The 24,282-nt window shown below is 36.8% G+C and overlaps 1 protein-coding gene across 1 annotated transcript; it reads left to right on the top strand.

The window, feature by feature from the left end:
- Window positions 1-3,924: 3,924 nt before the first annotated feature.
- On the top strand, window positions 3,925-23,885 carry ASPA (aspartoacylase). Its single transcript, XM_063113005.1, has 6 exons — window positions 3,925-4,160; window positions 7,685-7,880; window positions 9,388-9,481; window positions 15,336-15,443; window positions 19,889-19,998; window positions 23,688-23,885. Exons 1-6 carry the CDS (start codon window positions 3,925-3,927, stop codon window positions 23,883-23,885), a joined length of 942 nt encoding a protein of 313 aa, XP_062969075.1.
- Window positions 23,886-24,282: the final 397 nt, after the last annotated feature.

The raw sequence follows: 24,282 nt of genomic DNA on the forward strand, positions 1-24,282 counted from the left end.
CAGCTTCGGCAGAAATTTGTGACCCCTACTTACTCAGCACACCCGATTGCCATTTCTTAGGTTCTAGACATCAGTTTATAAAATGCTGGTGGCAGCGTGGAGTGTTCCCAGAGAATGACTCGAAGGCCACAAAACCAAGTCATAGATGTCTTGTTTGAGCTGGCTGAATTTCTGAGTCGGATCAATCAGTCAGGGAATTAGAGTCTCCAGGAGGCTTGGGAGAGAGCCGAGGCCTGAGTTTAGATGACAGCCATGCAAGGCAGAGAACAGTCAGCAAGGCAGGGCCAGGGCTGTGGGAGCTCAGGGGAGGGAAAGAGCACATGAGCCCGGAGACATTCTGCACCACAGGCGGAACGGGGCAACGACCCCCTCGAGCTTTGAGATCCAGGCTTCCTGCTGGGTAGACTGTAGATTCCTGACCCTGTGACCTTGGGCAAGCTACTTACCCCCTCTAGACTTACATTTCCTTCCTCAGTAAAATGGCAATAACAATATTTATTCAATTGCCTTAAAAATACTGAAAGAGAAAGTGAACAGTCACGGCCGGCAGTAAGGGCTCAATAAGTGTTAGCCCTTATTTAATAACAGTAGCTGTGATTTATTGGGCACTTACTTTGGGCATTATAATTCTACTTCTGCCTGAGTTCAAAGACCACGTTTTATTGTTACCACAACTTCATGCCAGTTGAAGGCTGAGATAGAGGTGAAGAGAAAAGGTGGAGAGGAGGTCTCTGAGATGGAGAGAAGGTTGTTAGTAAAGGCTTAAGACTACGAGATAGTAAAACATATTAGTAGTTTATTTGATGATTAAGTCAAATAAAGAAGAATGTTAGGAGATAAGATTAGAGGATTAAAAGTAGATTGAGACCAGATAATAGCAGACCCTGAATGTCAGGATAAAGAATACGCTTTGAAGGAATAGGGTCATCTTTTAATTTCGAAAGAAGACTTCAAACAATAAAATGTGTGTAAAGACTTGTTATTCATCATGGTTTGGGAGATGAGACTTACCTACAAAATAAATTGAAGCTTCAGGGAAGATTTTGACCTGATATATACATAGATAGGTATACAACACCCACTCAACCTCAAAAAATCGATTTCTCATAAAAAAACAATAAATAACTTTAAGCCCACTATGAGCAGTATCCTGTGCTACATTTGTAAGGTATGCAGATAAGAGCAATATGGAATCTTTGCTAGTAGTTTATAATCTTATCTATTCCACCTTTTTCTTGTTCTGGTTATCATTTTTTTATTTCCATCTGGAAAGTTGGGCCATGGGGGAAGGGGAAAATTAAAGGAGTGAGAATAGTTTGATTGGATGACTGCTGGACAGCCACATTATGTTCAAGACACTTTATGTATATTATTAGAAAGAAGATCCTCTTTATTCCCCAATCATACTATTTGGGTAGCAACCCTACCTTATTTTTGTCTTCTACAAAATTTCCAGCATACATCTGTTGGACGGCCATGACTATGAAGTAAAATTTTGCTCTCCATTTATTGTAAACCATGTCATTTTGTTAATAAATCAGGCACCTTCATCCCCCCAAAACATTTATAGTGCTGGAATTTATTAGCCTTACCCTTTTAAGTACTTCAAAACATTAAATATTCAACCTGACAGTGAGATAGGGACAACCACAAAAGGTTTTACTTTGTTTACGATCGGTTCTCTGAACTCTCAAAATAGAACTAGACTAATAAAAATATATTGTTTTTATGGGGCCGAAAAGTCAACTGTGCTTTGGGAAACAGGGAGTTAAAAGTCTTTTGGAAGTTAACTTGGTATAAGGGTATGAAAAGCCTCTGTTGCTCTACTTCTGAGGAAATGCTCTCCTTTTTTTCTAATAAAGCATTCCACAGAAGACAAGCTCTGTATGCAATAAACAAGGTAAGTATGAAATAATTACTGCAATTCATTAACTCTCAAGAAAATTATTTATTTTGACATGTAAAAGAAATTTTATTTATAAATGAGAACTGTGCTTCAAAGTGCTGATCTGTTAAAATTCCATAAAACAAGCCTCAAAGTGCAAGTCATTCGTGCCAGCTACAAGCAAATAACTGAAGCAGCATTTCCAGAGAGACTAGGGCAAAGGACAGAACAAACTACAAATCAGCAGAAAAGAAACAAAACATAGTCGAGTGTTAATAATTCACCATAGTTACCACTGTTAAAACCAAATAAACGAAACAATACAACTATCATCTATTTACATTTATGTGTTTTTTTCATCATCTCTACACTGTCTCAAGTGTTTGGTATACATTGACGTGGGTAGGAAATTAAAGGCTAGAGGGGCTTTTTCTTAGATTAGAACAGTAATTTTAAGATGTAAATTTACATTTTGTTATTTTGCTTTCTTATTTCTTCATTATAATTTCTTAAAGGAAGTATATCGGAATTAGTTTATTAAATTTTATGAAGCATTCATACTTTATATTTCCATCCTGTATTTTGTTTGTATGCTTATTTATCTTCTGAGCACACTGTAGTGGTTGTTTACGTGAATTCTGAAAAAGCAAAATTAGAACTTTAGAGAAGGCCAAAAATAAGAGAGGCACCCTGCTGTCCTGTGAAAAACACTGGATTTACAATCAGAAACATGGGTTCCAGGTCTAGTTTTCTCCTAGGTAGCTATGGAACCTTAATCAGGTTACTTAACCTCTCTTTCCTTTATCCCTGACAAAGGGTTGTCAATACCTTACCCACCCTATCTTACAAAGTAGATGTATGAATAAACTGAGCTAACATACGGAGAACATTATAAATGAAACTCGTCTTCAATTGTAATGAATTACTGCTGTTGTAGCACTATAAAACAATCTGACATATTTGACTTTCTGGGAGGTCAAGCATGAAGTCAAATCAGATTTGGCTCAGAGTCGTTTCTCCAAAGGGATGCAATCATGTTAGTGTCCTGGATGGTTTCCGCTATTGAGACCCCCCCCCTCTTTTGAATAGCGATTTCCAGTAGAGAGTCTCTGCTGCCGGTAAGCTAAACTTATATGAAGTGTAATCACATATGAAGTGGTTAGTATATACAGTATGTCCCAAGACATTTTCAGACATTACAAAGACTCAAAAATTGCTAACAGTTGCTTTTCCTTTAGTATTAAGAAAAAAAAAAAAAAAAAGAGGAAGATTCCTAAGGAAGTTGACACAGAATTACCAAAAACTCCATGAGAAAAAAATCAAAGGACATTTCATAGTAGCTTTTTAAGTCCCAGGAATCATAGATTTTGGTCTTTATGTCTGACTATGAGAAAACATTCTGAAAGAAAGGGTGCTGGTTCAAGAAGAGGGAGGTCTCTGAGGATCTGCCTTTTTATCCGTTTTACAGGGATGAGGTTCAAATGCCCTCAGATCACAAAAACTGCTTGAAATCATTTCAGAGAAAAAGTGTTTTTGAATGCCAGTTGAAATACAAATATTGAATGATAACATGCATATTAAGGGACACTTTCATTTTTTATATTTTGGAGGATTAGAATTGTATAAACTACTTTTATTATTACAAACATCATAAAAGCACCTTAGATGACAATCTATCTGAAAGGAAAACAGAATTTTTGAATTAGTATGAGATGATGATTTTTTATTGTATTTATATCTACTGACCATCTGAGGGAGTTAGAAGTTAAAGTAAACAGCTGTATCTGTAGTTGATCTTTGCATGTTTTAATCCAAATATGGTAAAGGGCAGGGCTAAAGAAGGGAGTGTCTGTATAATAAACAGGGCTCAGAACTTGTAACAGAAAATTAAAATATACTCCACTCAAGAGAACTCTGTACTTTGCACTTTGGTTAAAGTGTCATTTAGATTTAAATTTCTAAACTTTTCTTAGGAAATTGAGTTGTCTTTGATCTCCTTTCTTCTGAATTGCAGAAATCAGATAAAACTACCTGGCAAAATGACTTCTTGTCACGTTGCTGAAGAACCGATAAAAAAGGTTGCTATCTTTGGAGGAACTCATGGGAATGAGTTAACAGGAGTATTTCTAGTTAAGCACTGGCTAGAGAGTGGCGCTGAGATTCAGAGAACAGGGCTGGAAGTAAAACCATTTATTACCAACCCAAGAGCAGTGAAGAAGTGTACAAGATACATTGACTGTGACTTGAATCGTGTTTTTGACCATGAAAATCTTGGGTAAGACTATGTTTTATATTGTGTGCGAATGTATTTGTGTGAAAAGTGGTAGATGTTGAGAGAGAACACATATATGTATGTATATGATAAATATTCATGTTCATACTCTTAGTCACTATAGTGAATAAGGTCACTTTCACTTTTAAGCATACTGCATTGTGAATTTCACAGTTAGCTAAACTGGGCATTCATATGCTCTTTTATAAACTTTTTTTACGCTCCAGACTATTCTTAACTGATTTCTCTTTTTAAATGTATTCTATACAGAATGAGACAATAAATAAGAAAGGTTTTTATTTTTAAACCATATCTTTAAAGAAGCAGATCTAATAATCCTTTGCATTACATTAGTGTTTGGGAACTATATTTGCATACATATTTGTTAGATTTCTAGGTAATTCACTATGTTTTCATGCAGCTATGTTTATGGTAATACATAAAGTTCTAGTTAAGAAAAATGTGATGTTTCAATTAATATTTGTTGAATGCAAGAGTGAATAAATGCCCATCACCTGTAAACATTAGACCTCTCTGTGATCTGAGGAACCGATGTACTTACCTTCAGTGGTGGATTGCCATAGATGAGGATAATGACAGATAAAGACACTTCACCTGAATTTTCGGAATTTAAATTTTTAAATTACAGCTGACTTGGAAAGCATTGCATACAATGTATGTAATCATAATTCTCTAGGTAGGTCTTTATTAATTTGTTTATATTATAGTAGCCAACATTGTAGATATATAAGCCTTTAAGGATTTGCTTTTTGCCACTTCCTTTTTTCATTTACCTAAAAATATTATTAAACACCTATTCTTAGAGCACTGTGCCAGGTACTATGGCAGTACAAAGCTCTGTATGAGATGGTTTCTTACCCTCAAGGAGTTGGTAGACTACTAGCTAACATGTAAGAAACCCACAGGAGGAACTAACTGCATTGCTTTATGTTCTTGTTCTCTGATAAATGCTAATTCAAGCTTAGAGAATTCCTTTGGTTTACTCTCACTGCAGATCCAAAAACGGATCTGAGTACAAACATGCCTCACTACAGAATAGATAGTTTCCCAGGCAATTACACAGTAGTCATACTTTGTGTATCAAATCATATATCTACTAGAATAAATTTTAATTTCAGAAATGCCTTATCTTCATGACTGAGATTATGTCAACACAATTAATGTTTATCTATTAGCCTAAAATAGCAATTAACTCTTATATTACAAGTAAGAATTTATTGAATTTTAGTCAGCATATTAGCTTCCCAAATAACTCAGAAATGGACTGTGGTGACTTTTCTTATTATGACCACCCAATAGTATGCATTTCTGTGGGAGCATAGCTTTTAAATTAAATTCACTTTCTGCTTCTTACCCTTCACACTATTTAGACACTAGGCAGTTCTCTCTCAGGGTTGTTATGAAAATTATGAGGTAGGTAACTAATTAACTTCTTCTCTCCTCCCTCTCCCAAATCTGTTCCTTTTCTGTAATTCTCATCTCAGTGATGGCACCATTACCCACCAAATCCCCTATGGAAATCATCTCAGAACCTTCTCAGTTCTTTGTACCCCAAGTCTAGTAGGTCACAAAGTCTTCCCAGTTATTCCTTGCAAGTACAGTACTTCACAAATCCAGTATTCCTCTCCATTTTCACTATAGTTTATTTGTTCTGTGGACAGTTAGAATAGCCTCCTAAAGGGTCTCTCTGCACCCAGCCTTACTCCAATCCTTCCTGTCATCCATTCTCCATATGCTAGCCATAGGGATCATGCTAACATGCAAATCTTATCATGTCTCTCCCCTGCTAAAAATTCTTTCAAATCTCCTATTTAGAATAGATCTGAGCAACTTAGTATAGCCAATAACGCCCTTCAGGATCTTGCCCTTGCCTGTATTTCAGCCTCATACCTTGGGGCTCTTCTAATGGGACTTGGACTCCATGCATGAGAACTCAAAGTGTCCATTATCTTTTAAAACTTCAAGCCTTGGCTCTAAGCAACCAGAAGGGCAGTGGTACCATTCATTCAAATGGGGTAGAATGTTGTACGAGCAAATAGGCTGGGGGCAACCTCATGGAATATTTCAGGAATTAACTTTTAAAATACATATATAGCCATCCCTCAGTACCTGCAGGGAATTGGTTCCAGGACCTCCCTGGGATACCAAACTCTGTGTATATTCAAGTTGCTGATATAAAATGCATAGTATTTACATAACCTGTGTACATCCTCCCATATAATTTAAGTCATCTCAAGACTACTTATACTACCTAATACAATATAAATGCTGTGTAAATAGTTGTTATACTGTATTGTTTAGGGGAAAATGACAAGGAAAAGAGTCTGTACATGTTCAGTACAGATACAATTTTTTTTCTGCATATTTTTGCTCCACAGTTGGTTGAATTCAGGGATGTGAAACCCGCAATATGAAGGGCTTATTGTATGTATATCCATTAGGAGTTGTGTTTGGTTGCATAATGGAAACGTGAGAATAGTGGCTTAAACAAATAAGGGTTTCTTGTAGGCAGACCAGGGCTGGTGCAATGGCTCTATGATGTCATCAACACCACAGGCTCCTTCTGCCTTACCCCTGCACTATTCACAGCAGGCAGATTTGTCCTTACCGTTTTTTGTCTCAGTTGCAAAATGGATACTCCACCTTCTTGATTGCATTCCAGGCAGGAATTACTCAGGTGCAAACTATAGGTCCCTTGAAGATACTAGCAAAAATATCCAGGAAATAGAAATAGAATTATAGGAAAATGCGGTTGAGTGGTTTAATGAGGAAAAATAAAGTTAAACCATTATGTACAGCAAGAAAAAAATGCATCCTAACTCTGGTGGGAAGAGGACAGATAGAGACCCATTCAAGAATATAATAAAACCAGTAATTTTCATCCCAGAAAACTACATATATGCATGTACCTGCAAAATTTCGTATTCTTGGAGAGTTTGCAGACAAGAGAGCTCAAAGTGTCCAGGGACAACGTTTACAGACAAGAGCCTGTAAACCTTCTACCTGGACCACTAGTGGCTCCTGGACCTCAGTTAAGAATTCCTAGTTGGATTTTGTGAGAACCTAAATTTGACTATTTTTGTGCTCTAGAATTAGCTATAGTGGCAAGGGGTGGGGACAGGGGGGCTGCATTTGATGGTCTAGCCCCATAATAGACAATCCAGTGCACCATCACTACTGAGAGACTGTTTATTAAATTAATTAATAAATTTTGTTCAAGGTGGAAGTCAAATGACAAATTCTGTTTGAAATGCCCTATCTGTGACAAGCCATATAAATGAGGTGTTATTTTGCAAGCATACCAAGGTAACATTAGTTATATGGAATCAAATGGAGGAAAAATGTAATTTTTCATTTATAAAGGTTCCAGATATGTTTCCACTTCCTTCACAGATTTTTCATATTAACGGTTTGACAACTTGTTCTTCGCACACTGTGTTCTTACTGTATATTTATGTTATCTTAGCCACAGATGTTGTTTATCTTTTTCTTTCTGCTAATAACAGCAAAAAAATGTCAGAGGATTTGCCATATGAAGTGAGAAGGGCTCAAGAAATAAATCATTTATTTGGTCCAAAAGATAGTGAAGATTCCTATGACATTATTTTTGACCTTCACAACACTACTTCTAAAATGGGGTGCACTCTTATTCTTGAAGATTCCAGGAATGACTTTTTAATTCAGATGTTTCATTATATTAAGGTAATGTCAATGTTATTCATTTGTAAGTTAGCATAGGACCTGTACTTTTAAGTCAATTATAGATGTGAAACAAACAGAAAAGGGTCAGGAGGGAGGGTCCAAGAGAAATGGAATCTACGAGTATTTGATAGCCAGTCTTGGGGCATTGGGGTAGAGCGGTACCAGAAAACAAAGGCAGTGGTGACAGGCGGAAGAAAAGGAAAGGAATTAAGTAAAACAATAAATACAATGAGTAAATAATAAAGCACTTGTAGATTCTTGTGTGTACAAAATTACAGATTTTATCCAGACAGACACCAAATTGTGGCTTATTTGGCAAAAACAAGTAAAATTAATATCAAAAATTTAAGTGGTATGGTTTTAGTATCTCAATTACAGGGTTTAGGAAGAAATAGTCATTTAATGTTGACTAAAGCCCAATGATTAAAAAAAAAGATTTGCTCCCTTTAATCCTGCCCTCTTCCCCACTTGATTCAGATACCCCAACACACATTCTATCTTACAGTACATCGTATAGCTAAACATTTTAAAGCTCAGAAAGCTGCAAGATGAAAAATTAAGCAATCCAGTGCCTATAGCTAGAGAAAAATTGCTAGAAAATAATAACTAAGCGAAAACACAAATAATGAATTGTATGCTTATTTCTGTTTAATGGAAAGCCTTTCTTCTTGAGGGCTAGTCTAAGGTAGTAAGAAGAGTTTGACTGAGGTGGCCAGGAGAGCCTAGGTTCAAATCTGGATTTCTCATTCACTAACCTTAGACAAGACACTCAACTCCCAAAACCTTGCTTTCCTCATTTTATCAAATTAACATAATAATAACACTCACCCCATATGGCTACTAAAAGCCTTAAATGAGATAAAGTACTTAAAGCATTTAGCATAACACTTAGCAGATAGTAAAGATTAACTATTACTTTTGTTTCCCTTGAGTTTTTGACAATAACTGGATAGTGATTCTGATCATACTGCAGTTCTTCTTTATTGCTCATTGAAGAGAGAAGTGACTGCCAGACACAGAAGCAGCTGGCTGATATTCAGTTATCAAAACCAAGAGGCCTGTCTCAAATTCTCATTCAGAAAAGAGGAAGGAGAGGGAATCACCCAACATCTGTAGAGACCTGGACCACAGGGCTGTAGAAACAGAATTCTTTAAGAGACTGATACTAAGCTAAATATTAAGTGTAACCAATCATAAGAACAAAAATAGTTAAATTCATTCAGAAGAAAAAGGTATTTTATATTCTTTGATCATGGTCCTGGAGAATTGTTTAATGTACACTTTACCCAGAAAGCTATGTATAATTCAATTTTCTATGTAATTCATTTGTATGTTTTCAAAGCTATAATAATATTATATATTGGGTTTTAGACTGTGTAATAAAGCTGTTTTAGGAATCTTAGTTGGCGAAGTAAAACATATTGAAGGCATTATTGACACTGTAGCAACACAGAGAACAAAACATATGGTCTTTACATAGTAAGAAAGATGTTTTAAATTCTTTCAGACTTCTTTGGCTCCATTACCGTGCTATGTTTATCTTATTGAGCATCCTTCCCTCAAATATGCAACCAGTCGTTCTATAGCCAAACATCCTGTTGGTAAGTCATATTTCTTATTGCCATGACTGAATAAAATGTACCAGCAGAAACTCTGAAAAAATTGTTTTTACTTATAATAGTCAAGTAATAAGCAAATTAACCCGAGGCAGGCTCTAACTGTATCAAATTTCCTCAATTTCATTGAGCAGCTTTCTGGTTTTGTTCGTATTGTTTCCTTCGGTATAATACTTGGTCTTCAAATTACTCTGGAAGAATTCTCATCCTCAAGATTCAGTTCAAATGCCACCTCCTGTGTAACCTTTCCTAACCACACTCCACAGAATTAATTATTCCAAAAATTCGTACATTCAAAAGACATTTATTGTGTGCTTACTAGAGATCAACACTGTGCTGGGTACTGGGCTTTTATCAACAAATGAGATATACAGTCTGCCCTCGAAGAGCTTAGTATTCGATGAGAAGACAGATAAGTAGCCAGGTAATCACTGCACAGAGTAATAAATGCTACGGAGGGGTAATTACAGAGGATGACAGCAGCCCAGAGGAAAGGTACCTGACCCAGTCTTAAAGGGTCACAGAAGGCCCAAATAAAGTGACATCTATGCTGAGATCTGAGGAGCAGGGAGGAAGTGACCAGGCACAAAATGCATGTGTATGTTTGAGGGAAAGAAGGGAAAAACTGGGAGCTGTCAACAGTATTCTAGAGCAGTGCTTCAAAATTATCTGTGGTGAAAGGCCATTGTTTATTTCCAATCTGCTACAAAGCAATACTTTTATAAAATATAATTTAAAAATTAATTAATTTCCTCGAAGTGTTATCTGAGGTTGAGGGCTGCACCAGATAACACTTTGAGGAAATAGGAATATCATGTAAAAAGGCCTCAAAACCCTGATTTGTTGCATGTCATCCGTGATACACTGTACTCTCCATTTATCTTAGCAGTCTCTGTTCCCTACCCTCTTCTGCAGAGAATAATAATAATGTATGTTTAATAAATATTAGCTGAAATTACCAATGAGTAAACAATTCAAACTTATAAATGTTTATCAATCAGTTTTAATCACACATATCCTGCACAGACCCATACAAACATATCCATTCTTTGCCACACAGTTCCTATGACTATGATCATATATATGTAAGATACAGGCTATCTCACTTTGGTACCATGTACATTTATGAGCTTATCCCAAGTGGTCAGATTTGATTGGATTCCACAAGCCATGGGTATCTGTTTCTCTAAAATGCGTATGGTCCCAGTGATCTACTCCATGCTGTTTTCTGGCCCTGACTTTATCAAGAACTGGAAAGGGTCTGATATTTTACTCTACTTACAAGCTAGCAGGTTAGCCTGCCACTGTTTGGTGGATGCTGGTAGAAAACACAGACTCCTGGGAAACAGACAAAGAATTGATTACTATTAACAGTAGTAGTAGCAGAGTTTCAGCATTTTTGTGCTATTCCCTGAGCCCCAGTTCCCACAGGGTGATGTGAATAGACCAGATGACAGCTATACATGCCAGTGTTGCATTCTAAGAGAGAAAACACTGAGCTGAGGGAACTTAAATTTTTTATTATGGGACATAAGTATGCTTGCCCTTTGCTCTAAGGAAGACACCATCCCTGTCTTCCAAGGCCATTCACTATACAAGCATCCTGGAAAAGATAATTTGGAACAAAAGTAGTCAGGTGCAAAAGTAGTCAGTGTCTTGCTCCCAAGACATGTAGAAATGCAAAAGATCTATGGAGAATCTTCTCCCAGCATCCCTCATAGCACCTGCTTTGCAGTAGTCTCTCTTGTAAACTGTTGTCCATTCACTTGTTTTCCCTGTCAATTATTGGGCTGTGAATTCATCTATGCCTTCCAGTAACTTTCAGCAGGCACACTCTCGTATACCTTCTCAGACAGACATTCTCTTTTTTCTATATTCTATTCTCTTTCCTAAGTGGCCTATTAGCATGATTAATTATTTGCAGACTATACTACAGACAAAATTGCTATCACAATTAAAATCTTTTTTGTTAACTCTCAGATGGTTTGACCAAGAATAATTTAATTTAAAAGCAAGTTGGCAAACAATATAAGCAAGTGAAAATAAAAAATTATCCTGGCTATTCAAATATTGATATTTTTGGTGCATAATTAAGGTATCCATTAGAGAAAGCTAAATATCCAAATATAGGTACTTATTGAAACAAACCAAAGGCTTAATAATGAGAAATAGAAATCCCATCTTTCTGTGACACCATATGAAAGCATAAGGCTTCCAAACTTTGAAAGATCAATCTTGATCTATAATATTTGTGGGCAATGCTGCTCTTAGCCAAATATCTGCTGATATGTTTGGCCCTTACAAATAAAGCCAAACCTTTAAAACATTTTAATATGAGAAAGTATTAAGTGTATTTTTAAAAGTTAGGAATATTTTATGTTCTCCTTCCAACTTTACTATTTTATTTGGAATACTTTTATACCATCCACTCATTGAGAAAAAAAAAAAAACCACTTGAGATCAAAATCAAAGAAACATTCTTCCCCAGTCAACATTTTATAATATAACTAAGACAATTGCCCCATACAAACATGCTTTAACTTCTACTAGCCACCTACAAGAACCACCTTTGCATTCTATTGCAAAGGCAGCTGAAATGTGACAGGATCATTCTAGGTAAATTATCCCACAAAGATGCACTTTGCTGTAGCCAGCCTTATGATCATTCATACACACACACAGAAGAGCAACTGAACACAATCTTCTGATAACTTTCCTAGATCGACCATGGTCTCATGAGACTCAGAAAAGTGATTATTATGACTATTACACCTTCAGCTCCACTCCTGACTATGCCATGGCCATGTCCTACAAATTTAAATATTCTGCTTGTATATGAGATGTTGTGTCAAAGTTCATTTTTGGTTTGGAAAATACATGGGAACTTCAAAAACTTTGTGGAAAATGGAATTGTAAAAGATAAAAATAATAAAAATAAGAAAATAAGCTTTATTTCTAAACATAAGCACCATCAAGTTCAAGACACTTTTGTAAGTGATGATACAAGCCATTTAGTCCATCTCTAAAGAACTGAGCATCCTGGGAATTTAACCATGTCAATGCAGTCTTTCTTAGTTATTAACTGAAAAAACAATGTTGCCCTTTAAAGATTTTTTAAAGATTAGGAAACAAAAAGAAGTCAAAACAATCCAAATCAAGACTGCAGGGGAAGGCCTAATGATTTCTCATCAAAACTCTGACAAAATTGCCCCTGTTTGATGAGAAGAATGAGCAGGAGCATTGCCATGGTGGAGAAGGACTCTCTGGGGAAGATTTCCAGAGACTTTTCTGCTAAAACTTTGACTAATATTCTCAAAATATTCCCATAATAAGCAGATGTTTTCATTCTTTGGCCTTCCAGAAGGTCAACAAGCAGAATGCCTTGAGCATCCCAAAAAACACTGTTGCCATGACCTTTACTCTTGACCAGTCTGCTTTTGTTTTGACTGGTCCAATTTCACCTCTTGGTAGCCATTGCTTTGATTGTGCTTTGTCTTCAGGATGGTACTGGTAAAGCCATGTTTTATCTCCTGTTACAATTCTTTGAAGACATGTTTCAGAATCTTGATCCCACTAATTTAAAAAATTTCCATTGAAAACTCTGCTTTTGTCTACAGTTAATCTTGGTGTAACCGTTTTGGCACCCATTGAGTGGAAAGTTTGCTCAACTATAATTTTTCAGTCAGAATTGTGTAAGCTGAAGCAATTGAGATGTCTATGGTGTTGGCTATTGTTTCTGATGTTAATTGTTGCTCCTTTTAAATTAAAGCATGAACAAGATTAATTTTTTTCCTTGCAAATTGCTGTGGATGGTCTGCTGCTATGAGCTTCATCTTCAACATCGTCTCATCCTTTCTTAAAACAAGTTATCCATTTGTAAACTGCTGGCTTATTTGAGGCATTGTTTACATGAACTTTCTGTAAAGAATCAATGATTTCACCATTCTTTCATCCAAACTTCACCATAAATTTGGTGTTTGTTCTTGTTTCAATTTTAGCAGAATTTATGTTGTTCTTATCAGGGCTCTTTTCAAATTGATGTCCTATCCTTCTTAGTAGCTCAAACTAGATCCTGTTCAGACATGTTATAACAAGTGATGTATGGCTTTTTTTAGTGCAAAGAAATTTTGAAATTCACATATAGTTTTCTCATAATACCTATTTTCCATGAACTTTTTGAAGATTCCTCATATGGCCACCCTACTTATTATCCTCCACTCACAATCAAAAAACAAAACTTCAGTAACTGGATCTTCTGGGTCAAGCACCCACTCCTATCACTCCGTAACTCCTCTCCCTCCACATAGAACTGCCCACACCACACTGTCCCTCTCCCTCAAAGAGTGCTTTTGGCTACAGGTAACTCCAAATAGCTTAAACAATAAGATAAACATATTATTTTACATAATAGTTCAACAACATCATGAGGTACTAGGTTCTTTTACCTTTCTGGTCTACCATCTTCAGTGTGTCTTTAGCTGCCCATATGGCTGCAAGATGTCTACTGTAGTTCCAAGCATCATACGCCAACATGACACCATCTACTGGAAGAAAGGGGACTCTCAGAACTCCCCTACAGACTTTGTGTTTATGATCCCTTAGTCAAAACTGGGTCATACATCCATTCTTAAGTCAATCACTAGAGTAATGGGATTACTGTGATTTATTTAAACTACTCAACATTTACTCCTGAGCTGTAGAAAATTTTACCTTTCTTGAAGACTGGACACTCAACCAAATCAGGATTCTATTAGAAAGCACGAAGGTGGAATGGATTTGGGGTAGGCAAACAAAGTCTTCTACAATACACACACAGACATATTCATGAACACACTTTTTTACACATTTGTATAAATCATTTATGCATAGGTACATACCTGCCACACTTATGATACCATATACTTAAAAATATATGTCCATACATATATACAAGAAAGCTAAGCATAACAAATAAATAATGAAGATGAAAGAGAATATAGTAAGATTTCATGAGTGAGGAAGTACAGAGGTGGGTGAAAATAGCATAGTTGTAAAATAATGTGCATGAATTGGGTAGAAGAGAATGAAGCAGATGATATTGTACTTGGTAAATGGTTTGATAAATGGAAAAGGTAATGATTGGAGGGACGATTTTATGGGAGACTTGAGCAGAAGGAAAGGGATATATAAGTGATTTAGAGAAAGAATAATTTGTAGATGTAAGGATAGATGCTTGAGGAAGTAGACTTGGTAGAACAGACATAGTTTATTGGATTAGAAAAAATGAATACAAATTTTTTTTCTACAGAAAATTAAAACCATTGCACTCTCATGTCAGGGAAGGTGTTCTGTTAAGGGCTGTAGGATGTTGCTATAGGATCACATAGATTGCCATGCTGATTTAAATCCATAGTTCATCTGGCCTAGATTTCTATGACTAAATAGGTGTCCTTCTTCTTGTCAAAGCTGAATGTTAGATCTCTTTGTAGTCACCTGTTATTTTGTCAGCATACCTTTGTCTACTCTTTGTACGATGTTATGATTTTTAAATATTTAGACAATATTAAAGGAAATTTAAAGAAAAAACAGCCCCAAGATCTTAATACTCTAACACAACTCTTTTATTTTTTTCCATGTTCTCTCTCAGTATTTATTCACAATGCATATAGCTTGAATATGTAAATGTTCTCCTTCATTTTTTGTCTAGCATTGTGTCTCAATTATTTTCCATAATGTTATGTGATCTACTTTTATAATAGATTTTAATGGTGGAGTTCTAGATCTTGATCTATTAAAGTGCTCATTTTTATGATATATTCTAATACTTATATAAATGTGACTATCTCCCCTCTGTACCTAGGTATAGAAGTTGGTCCCCAGTCTCAAGGAGTTCTGAGAGCTGATATTTTGGATCAAATGAGAAAAATGATTAAACATGCTCTTGATTTTATACATTATTTCAATAAAGGTAAGTAAAAAAGATAAAATATATAAAACTGAACTACTAAACATTGAAATAGCAACTAGAACCCAGGTCAAATTTGCCATGTTCATGATCTCAAGTGCTTTTTAAAATTTTTATTCACTTCAGCTATTCCTCAATGACCAGAATAGATGCACTGAAGAAAAGCGGCTGCCAGATAAAACCCCCAAAGTCAAATCCTTATTTTTATACTAATCTCCATTTTAAAAAGCAAAGATAGACTAAGAAATATAAATGTCGGTAAACATATGAAAAAATGTTCAACATCACTAGTAATCAGAGAAATGCAAATTAAAATAAGACACCATTTTCCCTTATTAGATTGGGAAAATATTAGAATGTGATAATATTAGGTGATGATAGTTGTGTAGGAAAAGGGGATACTTTCATTCCCTGCTGATGAACATAGAAATTGGTAAAGACACTTTAGAGGGTAATTTTACAATACTCACTTCTTAAAATGCATAACTCTTATGGCCCAGCAATTCCACCTCTCAAAGAAATACAAGCACATGCACTCCCGACACGTTGTATACAGGTGGTTATCGCACCATCGCTTCTAACAGACAAACAATGGATATGACGCAAATGTCCATCAGCTGGTGAACAGCTAAATAAACTTATGTGGAAGAATCTTCGAAACATACTGTTAATGAAAAGAAATCACGTTGCAGACCAAAACGTACAGTATACTGATTTGCTTCAAAACAATGAATAATGATGGTGATGAAGATGATGATTACTATACAGGGTTACTTCAAAAAGTTCATGGAGGGCTAGCTGGTTAGCTCAGTTGGTTAGAGCACAGTGTTATAACACCAAGGTCAAGAGTTTGGATCCCCACACCTGCCAGTTGCCAAAAAAAGAAAAAAAATTGTGGAAAAATGGAACTAAAAGATAAAAAAAATCTTTCCATGAGCATTTTAAAGACCCCTCGCATGTGTATTAACATATCACAGGGAAAGTTCTAGAAGAAAACACACCTAATGGTGATTACCAGGGAAGAGAGGAACAAACTGGGTTAATTTTGTTTTAATTATGTTCAAGAAGAATAATATACTCATGTATTATTTCTGTAATTAAAAATTAATTAAATGGGGACTGGTGGAGGGGAGGTAAATGGAGCTCTAAGTACTAGCTCATTTATTTGGTAAATCTGCAACTGTGCTAAAAAGTAAAATCTACTAATTTTTTTCAAGTTTACTTTAAAATTGGGAAAAAAAAAAACTACTTAAAATCAACAGACATCCTATGTAAATAACTATTCCAACAGGCTGAGTTGAAATTGTTTTTGAGGAATGGGTCATTATAGCGACAGCTGGTGTGAAGTTCAGTGTCAGCAGGGAGTGGAATTCCTCAGCCTCAGACTGTGCACCCTACTGCAATCACAGGGATTTCTTCTGTGCTTGAGAACTCTTTGACCCCAAAGTCATGAAAACTGAAAATTAGTTTCTCATCTCCTTTTTCTGAGGGCAGGTTCTATACTGTCTGATGGTACTGGTGTTGGCAAGGTCACAACATATTCACAAGAAACCCTTTAAATAGTTAAGTGTGGGACTACAGTATGTGAAATGAGGCACCCAGGCAGAAGGCCATAAACGTGAGTCAAAAGCGTGGTTTTCAAATCACGGTCCATAGAGTCCTACCAAACGGGTGGGAAATAGTAGCTCTAGAACACCCTGCCTCTCATCTCTGCTTCAACCAGAGAAGTTTCCTTTCTGTTTTATTTCTCTTTTATGTAACATTTCATTTAAGCAAGAGATTCTGCAATTTAAAATTTTTAAACCACTGTTAATTTAGACTATCCAGGTTAGTGTATTTTTAACTGAGCACCAGTATCCAAAGAATGCTGACCAAAACAAACAAACAAAAAAATCATAAATGCTTAGAGAAAAGTATCTAGAAGTGTGTAGAAGGGCTCCATTCTTGACTCTGTGCTACTCAAAATTGTTAGTGATTTAGATAAGGACATATGTGATATGCTTATCTGAGAGATAGACGGCAGGAAGACAGCAGGAATATATCCCGGTTGAGGAAGTGGATCCAGAAAGTCCTGACAATCTCTAACAATTGTCTAAACCAAATATTTAAGGTTAAATGTATCAGGGACAATGTTTTGCTCTTGCTTTGCTCCATTTGCTCTGGAATTCTAATTCCAGAATGAGGGACGTCATGGTCTTTTTTTCTGTCTTAGATAAATAATACTTGAGAACTGTGAATAAATTCTGAGTACACAATTCAGAAAGAACATCCATAAAAAGGAGTTTAGACAAGGAGAGAGTTGAGAATGCTGAAGGGTTTGAAAACCATAGTAAGAATAATCCCTAAGACGCACATAGAACTTCAGTTTACAAAGTACCTTCACATACATCTTCATGTATGTGATCACATATGGGTTAGTGGTTAATAGAACTGAGGATACTCAGAATGGCAGAAAGAAGGCATAAGGGCAATTTTATTTCAGAGTTTCAGAAGTGTTGTACTGGAAAGAAATTAGACATATTTTCTGTGACCCAGAGGGCAAAATAGAATCAGTGGGGTAAAGTTACCTAGAGACAGAAATTTCTAATTAACGAAGCTGAGCAATGATGAAATGGGCCACATTTTGTGAGGCCATTCATGCAGCAGTAAGACGACCACATGGGTGGATCAGTATGGAGAACCCTCAAGCATTGATGGAAGCTGGGCTTTCAAGGCTCCTTCCTTCTCTGAGATTCTAAGTAGCAAAAACACACTCCTTTTTGTTCAATCAGTTTTTTCTTTCTTCCCAAGAGACCTTCTGGTTTAAAGAAATGGCATCTGGTAGTTCCCATTTTCATCTTGGAAGGTGTGATAAATTCTAAAAATGGCCATGAATTTTTCCTTTTCTGCATCCATGTCCTTGCAGTGTGATGTTTCAGATCCTTCTTTTAAAAGATGGAGTCTATTTCCCTGCCCCTTGAATATGGCTTGGCCATGTGACTTGTTTTTATGCCACAGAGGAAGCTTAACAAGGATTTGCACATTGGGGCTTGCTCTCTTACTCCTCTTTGGAACCCTCTACCACCATTTTGTAATCAGTCCATAATAGTCTGCTGGGTAATGAAAGGCTCTGAGATGGAAAACTCAAACATCCTAGCCAACAGTCATGCAGCTCTAGCCAATAACCCATCAAATGCCAGACATGAGAGCAAGGCTGTCCCAGATCATCCAGCCTCCAGCTGAACGCCAGCACACCGCAAATGCATGAGCAAGTTAATCAGAAATCAGCGAAGCCAGCTCAGACCAGAGCAACTGCCCAACCACCCACAGAATAATGAGCTAAATCAAAAGTTTATTGTTTTAAGCCAGTAAGTTCTAGGGTACTGTGTTGTGCAGCAAAGCTAACTGGTACAGAAGCGATCACAGGGTATCCCCATTCTAACTTTGCTCTAAGGGCAAAGGAATATTTTCCCTAGAGTTGCAACCATAGCCCACTATTGGCCCTACATTGGACAAAAGTTCGTGCTGTTTACTCACAGTTTCCTTTTACATATGTAAACTACTCCTTTTCCAAGTTTTTGGGCATTAGGTTGTTTACTGTTGCTGCATCTTTGGAAGTTGGACTCTACTGTTGGCAGACAGCCTGCATCTCAAGATTTCACTGTTCAGGTGCTTTCCAAGTGTTTAATGCACTTAATTAAGAGAATTAGCACTAGATTGAAGCACTGATCTTCTGGAAATCCTCCTGAAAACATACAATCAAAATTCAGAGCTGGAAGGGCCTTCCAAGATAATCCAAAACCTTCATATGACAGGTGAAGAAAGCAAGCCTGTAGAATTTAAGCATCTTGCTCAAAATTACATAGCTAGGAAATTAGAGCCCAAAGGTTCTGGCTTCCAGTTCTAGGCTCTTTTTCTCCCACACTGTCTTTTTTATTATTATTATTTAACATTTAGATAGAAAATTATTTTCTCAACATAGAAACAAAAGAAAACATCACAAATTAGATTTAAAGTCAATTAATAAGAAACAAATTTAACACTCAGAGATTAACATCCTTACTGCAAAAAAGAAGTCTTAAAACTGAATTAGGACAATCCAAGCAGAAATGTGATGAAGGGCATGAGCAGATAAGTCACACACCCCAAAGAAACACACATGGCTAATAAGCACATTCTAAAATGTTGTTTTGGGGGGGACAGGGTCAGAGCTGGCCCATAGCCCCCATCTCAGGACCCCATCCCACACTGGCTTTTTAAGTTCTGTTTTCTTTCTCAGTTTATGGTTGTATTTTGTGAACAGTGTGCTGATAGGAATAATTTAAGAACATCTTTTGGCTTAGTGTTGTTTATGAAGTTCTCCCTGTAACTGTCTTCATTTTTTTGTTGTTCTTCTTCCCTCCTTCCTTAAAGTATCAGGAGATTTTTTTTTTTTTAGTCACTATTTGTATGTCTTGTTTTTGTCACAGGAAAAGAATTTCCTCCCTGTGCTATTGAGGTCTATAAAATAATGGAGAAAGTTGATTATCCCAGGGATGAACGTGGAGAAATTGCTGCTATTATCCATCCTAATCTGCAGGTAACATTTGCTGTTTCTTTAAAATACTGAAAATAATGACGCTCTACCTTTGAGTAGAACTTTACAGTTCACACAGCATTTTATACACATTAGTTCATTTGATGTTCTCAAAAACACTGCAGTGCAGGGAGGACATTCAGACCTTCGCTCAGTAAATACTTATTGAGTATTACTGTGCTGGCTCTGGGAGTACATCAGTGAGCATGGTCTATACTCTCAGGGAATGTATAGTCTAGATATACTGAAGTCTAACCTATAGTCTAGAAATGCAGATAACCAGGTGCCATAGCAGAAGAATGAGGTGGGAGAGGGATGGTCAGATCAGTCCTCTCACAGAAGGTGAAATTCTTACCCAAGTACAATGGGTAGGAATTATTATGTCTATATTTTAATATTTAAAAACAGGTTCAGAAGTTCAGTCCTCCCAATAGCCTCATAGTCACCAATGACAGATCCAGAACTAATGTTCTTTGCAGTTGACCAATTGCTGCTACCTCCCTGTGATCACCATTGAATAAGTCCAAGCAAAACAATCAGAATCTCTGTTTGGAATGTTTTCTACAACCATTCCCTGACTCTCTTCAGAACCCCGGTATCCTCTTCTTGCCTGTTTGATCAATAATAGCATAGTGCAGGAGGAATAAAAGGCCCTTGGGAGAGTGTAGGAGGCTTAAATCTGGGAAAGACAAAGGAAGAGGGAGGAGCAAAGATACCTAAAAGCTAAAATATCCATTCCCCATTGTGAGTACCCTACAAATTCTTAAACCTCAGAGACAGAAAAAACCTGGTGAATTATCTAATCTGGAGCTTTCAACCCTGGCTACACATTACCTAGAGAGCTTTTTAAAAAATAATACCGGGACTCCACTCTAACGTAGTCTGGTCTTATTGGCATGGGTAATCAGGGTTGAAAAGCACTAACCCAGTTCAGATCCCTATATAATGACTCAAATAGTCATCCAGACTTGCAACTTCATAAAGTAGCCTGCCCCAAAATACAGACCAGTGGAGCAAACCCTGCTTTGTGGTTTAAGGAGAGGCAGAAACCTGAAGAAGGAGCCTTAGGCAATGTAGTAAAGAAAAGATAAAGATTGGGAAAGAGAAAGAAGGAAAGCACTATAGGTGGTAAATATATCAAGTACAAGAGAAAGAGGCCAAGGTGATGATGTCATAACAGGCTAAAACATTTGGGATTTGGGGGGTTTTAGGTTCCTCAAGGATATCCTTGAGGAGTACAAAAAAAATCCTGGAAAGCTGAGAAGTGAGATTAATAAGACTGGTAACAAACAGGGTTAGTGGTAGGTCTTGAAAGTTAGGAAGGATAGTTTTAATTTGATAGACAATAAGGAATAGCTCATTATTCTACAGGAGGGATTGAGCAGTTAATTATTTCAATAAATATTTCTGAATGACTACTAAACCTGTTTTGGGCCCTGGGGTTCAAAATAGTCCAGGTCCTTCATGGAGCTTCTATACAAATGGGGAGAGAACAGACCATGAATGAGCAGACAATACATAAGCCAGATCATTTCAAACTGTAATGAATGCTGTAAAAGAAATAAACAGAATAATATAGTAGAAGGTAACAAAGGGATCCAATTAGATGAAGTGGTGAGAAAGAGCTATCTCTGAGGTGGTGGTACTAAGCTGGCACCTGGAGGGTGAGAAGCCAGCCACATGAAAAACAAGTGCAAAGGCCCTGAGGCTGGAACAAACTTGGAGTGTTTGTAGAACAGCAAAAAGACCAGTGTCAGTGGAGAGCAGGAGTGAGCAGAGAGAACGGTAGACCCTGGAGCCAACAACGAAGGCAGGGACCTGGTTCCGAGTCTAGATATTGTTCTAAGAGTGATGGTTCTTAATCAGGGATGATAATTGGAATTACCTAGGGTATTTCCCCCCAGATGCCTGGAACCTATCACAGTCTTCTAAAGCAGTGCTTCTCCAATCCAGGCCACATGAGAATCACCTGAGGAGCTATTTAAAAATCCTGATTCCCAGGTCTCATCCCCAGAGATTCTGATTTCATTCATCGAGGTGGAAACACAGAATCAATTGAGTTTACCAGGTGATTTTCATGTGGCTCGGGTTGGGCTAGCACTGCACTACATTGGAATCTCTGCAGGTGAGGCTAGCCACATGCATGCTGAAGAAGTTCCTTCAGTAGTTCTGGGGCACATCTCTGAAAACCACTGGTCCAGAGCAGTTCTCAACCGGGCTGCCAGGTAAAATCACCTGGGGCTTGAAAAAAAAAAAGTGACTTATAAATGGGTAGCATGAGGGACTGGAGGAGGTGGGTGATGAAACTAAGTATCTTGATTTCCTGGTTATATGATTCTATGCTACTCATATGTCAAAACTCATAGAACTGTACACAAAAATGAGTGAATTTTACTGTCTGTAAATTTTTAAATAAATTTTAAAAATAATAACACCTGGGCCCCACTCTTGAGATTCTGATTTGACTTATCTGAGATACCCATGTATATGTATCACAGCACTTCAAAAAGTTCATGGAGTAGGCGGACACCTCCCAATACATTCTGAAATCAGGGAAAAAAGCCATTTTAGGACAAGAGCTGCTCTAGACATACCTCTGTATCAGCCTTCATTGAAATGCCTGTGGTGTTTTATTATGGAATAAAAAATAGATAAGAAGTAATAGAATTTTTGAAAAAGAAAAAAACAGTTCATGGAAAGATTTATAGTATGTTTTAATTCTATTTTTCCATGAACTTTTTGAAGTACCCTCATATTTTAACATCCCAGGTGACTGTAATGTACAGCCAGGACTGAGACAATGTCTGTGGTGCAGCACTTTTCAAACTTTAGTGTTGCACGTGTGAATGTCTGGGGATTTAACATGAAGATTTTGATTTACTAGCTCCACAGTGGGGAGTGAAATTCTGCTTTTCTAACAAACTCCCAGGCGATGCTGATGTTTCTCGGAGATGTTAAAAATGCAGAATCTCAGACCCCATTCCCGACCTATAAGAATCAGAATCTTCATTTTAACAAAATCCCCATATGATTTGCAAGCACATCCAAGTTTGAGAAGAACTGTTCTAGAGTTCCTGTGGTGTGACAACACTGGTGTTTGAAGTCTCTTAGGTCCAAATCCGTGGTGCGGGATAACTCAGTTGTTATCATAATGTGGGGACACATTTGGGATACAGCCACCTTGTCTTAGATGTTTCCCCAGCTCTCCTTCACCTTCTCTCACCAGTCCCCATCAGAATAGATTCTCCTTGTATGCAGGCACATCGTGACTCATTGTCATACCCCCAGCAGTAGAATATCTTGCACTCAGAATGCTCTTAACAGGTATTTCCTAAATTTTGCTGAACAGAATTTAACTTCATCTGGCAAGAGGTAGATATGCATTTAGTTTTGCCACTTAATATTATAAATTTCTCTGAAAACATTCGAAGTAAACCTGGTATTGAGGCAAACTTTAATTACATGCATCAATTATAAAAAATTTAAAGGGGAACTCTTAAAACTGCTGCCCAAATTCATTACACGATTTCAGTTTAGTCAGGTAACTTATATGCCTCTCTATGCCTCTCTCAAGTATTTCTTTTAAAAGAATAGGATGCTATAATTTGTTAGTTGTCTGCAATCTGACATAAGACTTTCAAAGTAGGAGAAAAAACAAATGTAATTTATTTATTTTAATTGTTTCCTGAGAGGATCAAGACTGGAAACCATTGCACCCTGAGGATCCCGTGTTTTTAACTCTTGATGGAAAGACTATTCCATTGGGCGGAGACTGTACCGTGTACCCGGTGTTTGTAAATGAGGCTGCGTATTATGAAAAGAAAGAAGCTTTCGCAAAGACGACGAAACTAACACTCAGTGCAAAGCGTATTCGCTCCTCTTTACACTAGAAATCACTTCTAGCTCACTTGTTATATGGTATCTTGAAAAACTACTAGTTTTTAAGCTCATCTAGAGCAGAGCTGTGCCTTATTCAACTTCATATCCGTAGCACCTAGCCCAGCGCCTTACGCAGTAGACATCCAGGCAAATTTCTTAAATTAATGAATATCTTTTAAAGGTATCAAATTTTATATATGTAGCTTCTTCAGAGAAGTGTATTTCCTATACCTGGATAGCATTTTATACATGATCTTTGATAGTTTAACATTCTTAGTAGTCTTTAAATTCAAAATATAAAATTGAAATAGATACTATATAAAAAAAGCTATCAACTTGAACTTAGAATTGTTATATGATTTCAAGTAATGTATAAACACTACTAAAAACTAATGTTGCAGGCTTGCT

This window comes from Cynocephalus volans, chromosome 10 (assembly GCF_027409185.1).
Source record: "Cynocephalus volans isolate mCynVol1 chromosome 10, mCynVol1.pri, whole genome shotgun sequence".
NCBI classification, from domain to species: Eukaryota; Metazoa; Chordata; class Mammalia; order Dermoptera; family Cynocephalidae; genus Cynocephalus; species Cynocephalus volans.

Coding starts and splice junctions, on each gene's coding strand:
- ASPA (XM_063113005.1), top strand. CDS start 3,925: ATGACTTCTTGTCACGTTGCTGAAGAACCGATAAAAAAGGTTGCTATC. Junction 15,444..19,888: donor TATACATTATTTCAATAAAG/GTAAGTAAAAAA, acceptor TTTTTGTCACAG/GAAAAGAATTTCCTCCCTGT. Junction 19,999..23,687: donor TTATCCATCCTAATCTGCAG/GTAACATTTGCT, acceptor GTTTCCTGAGAG/GATCAAGACTGGAAACCATT.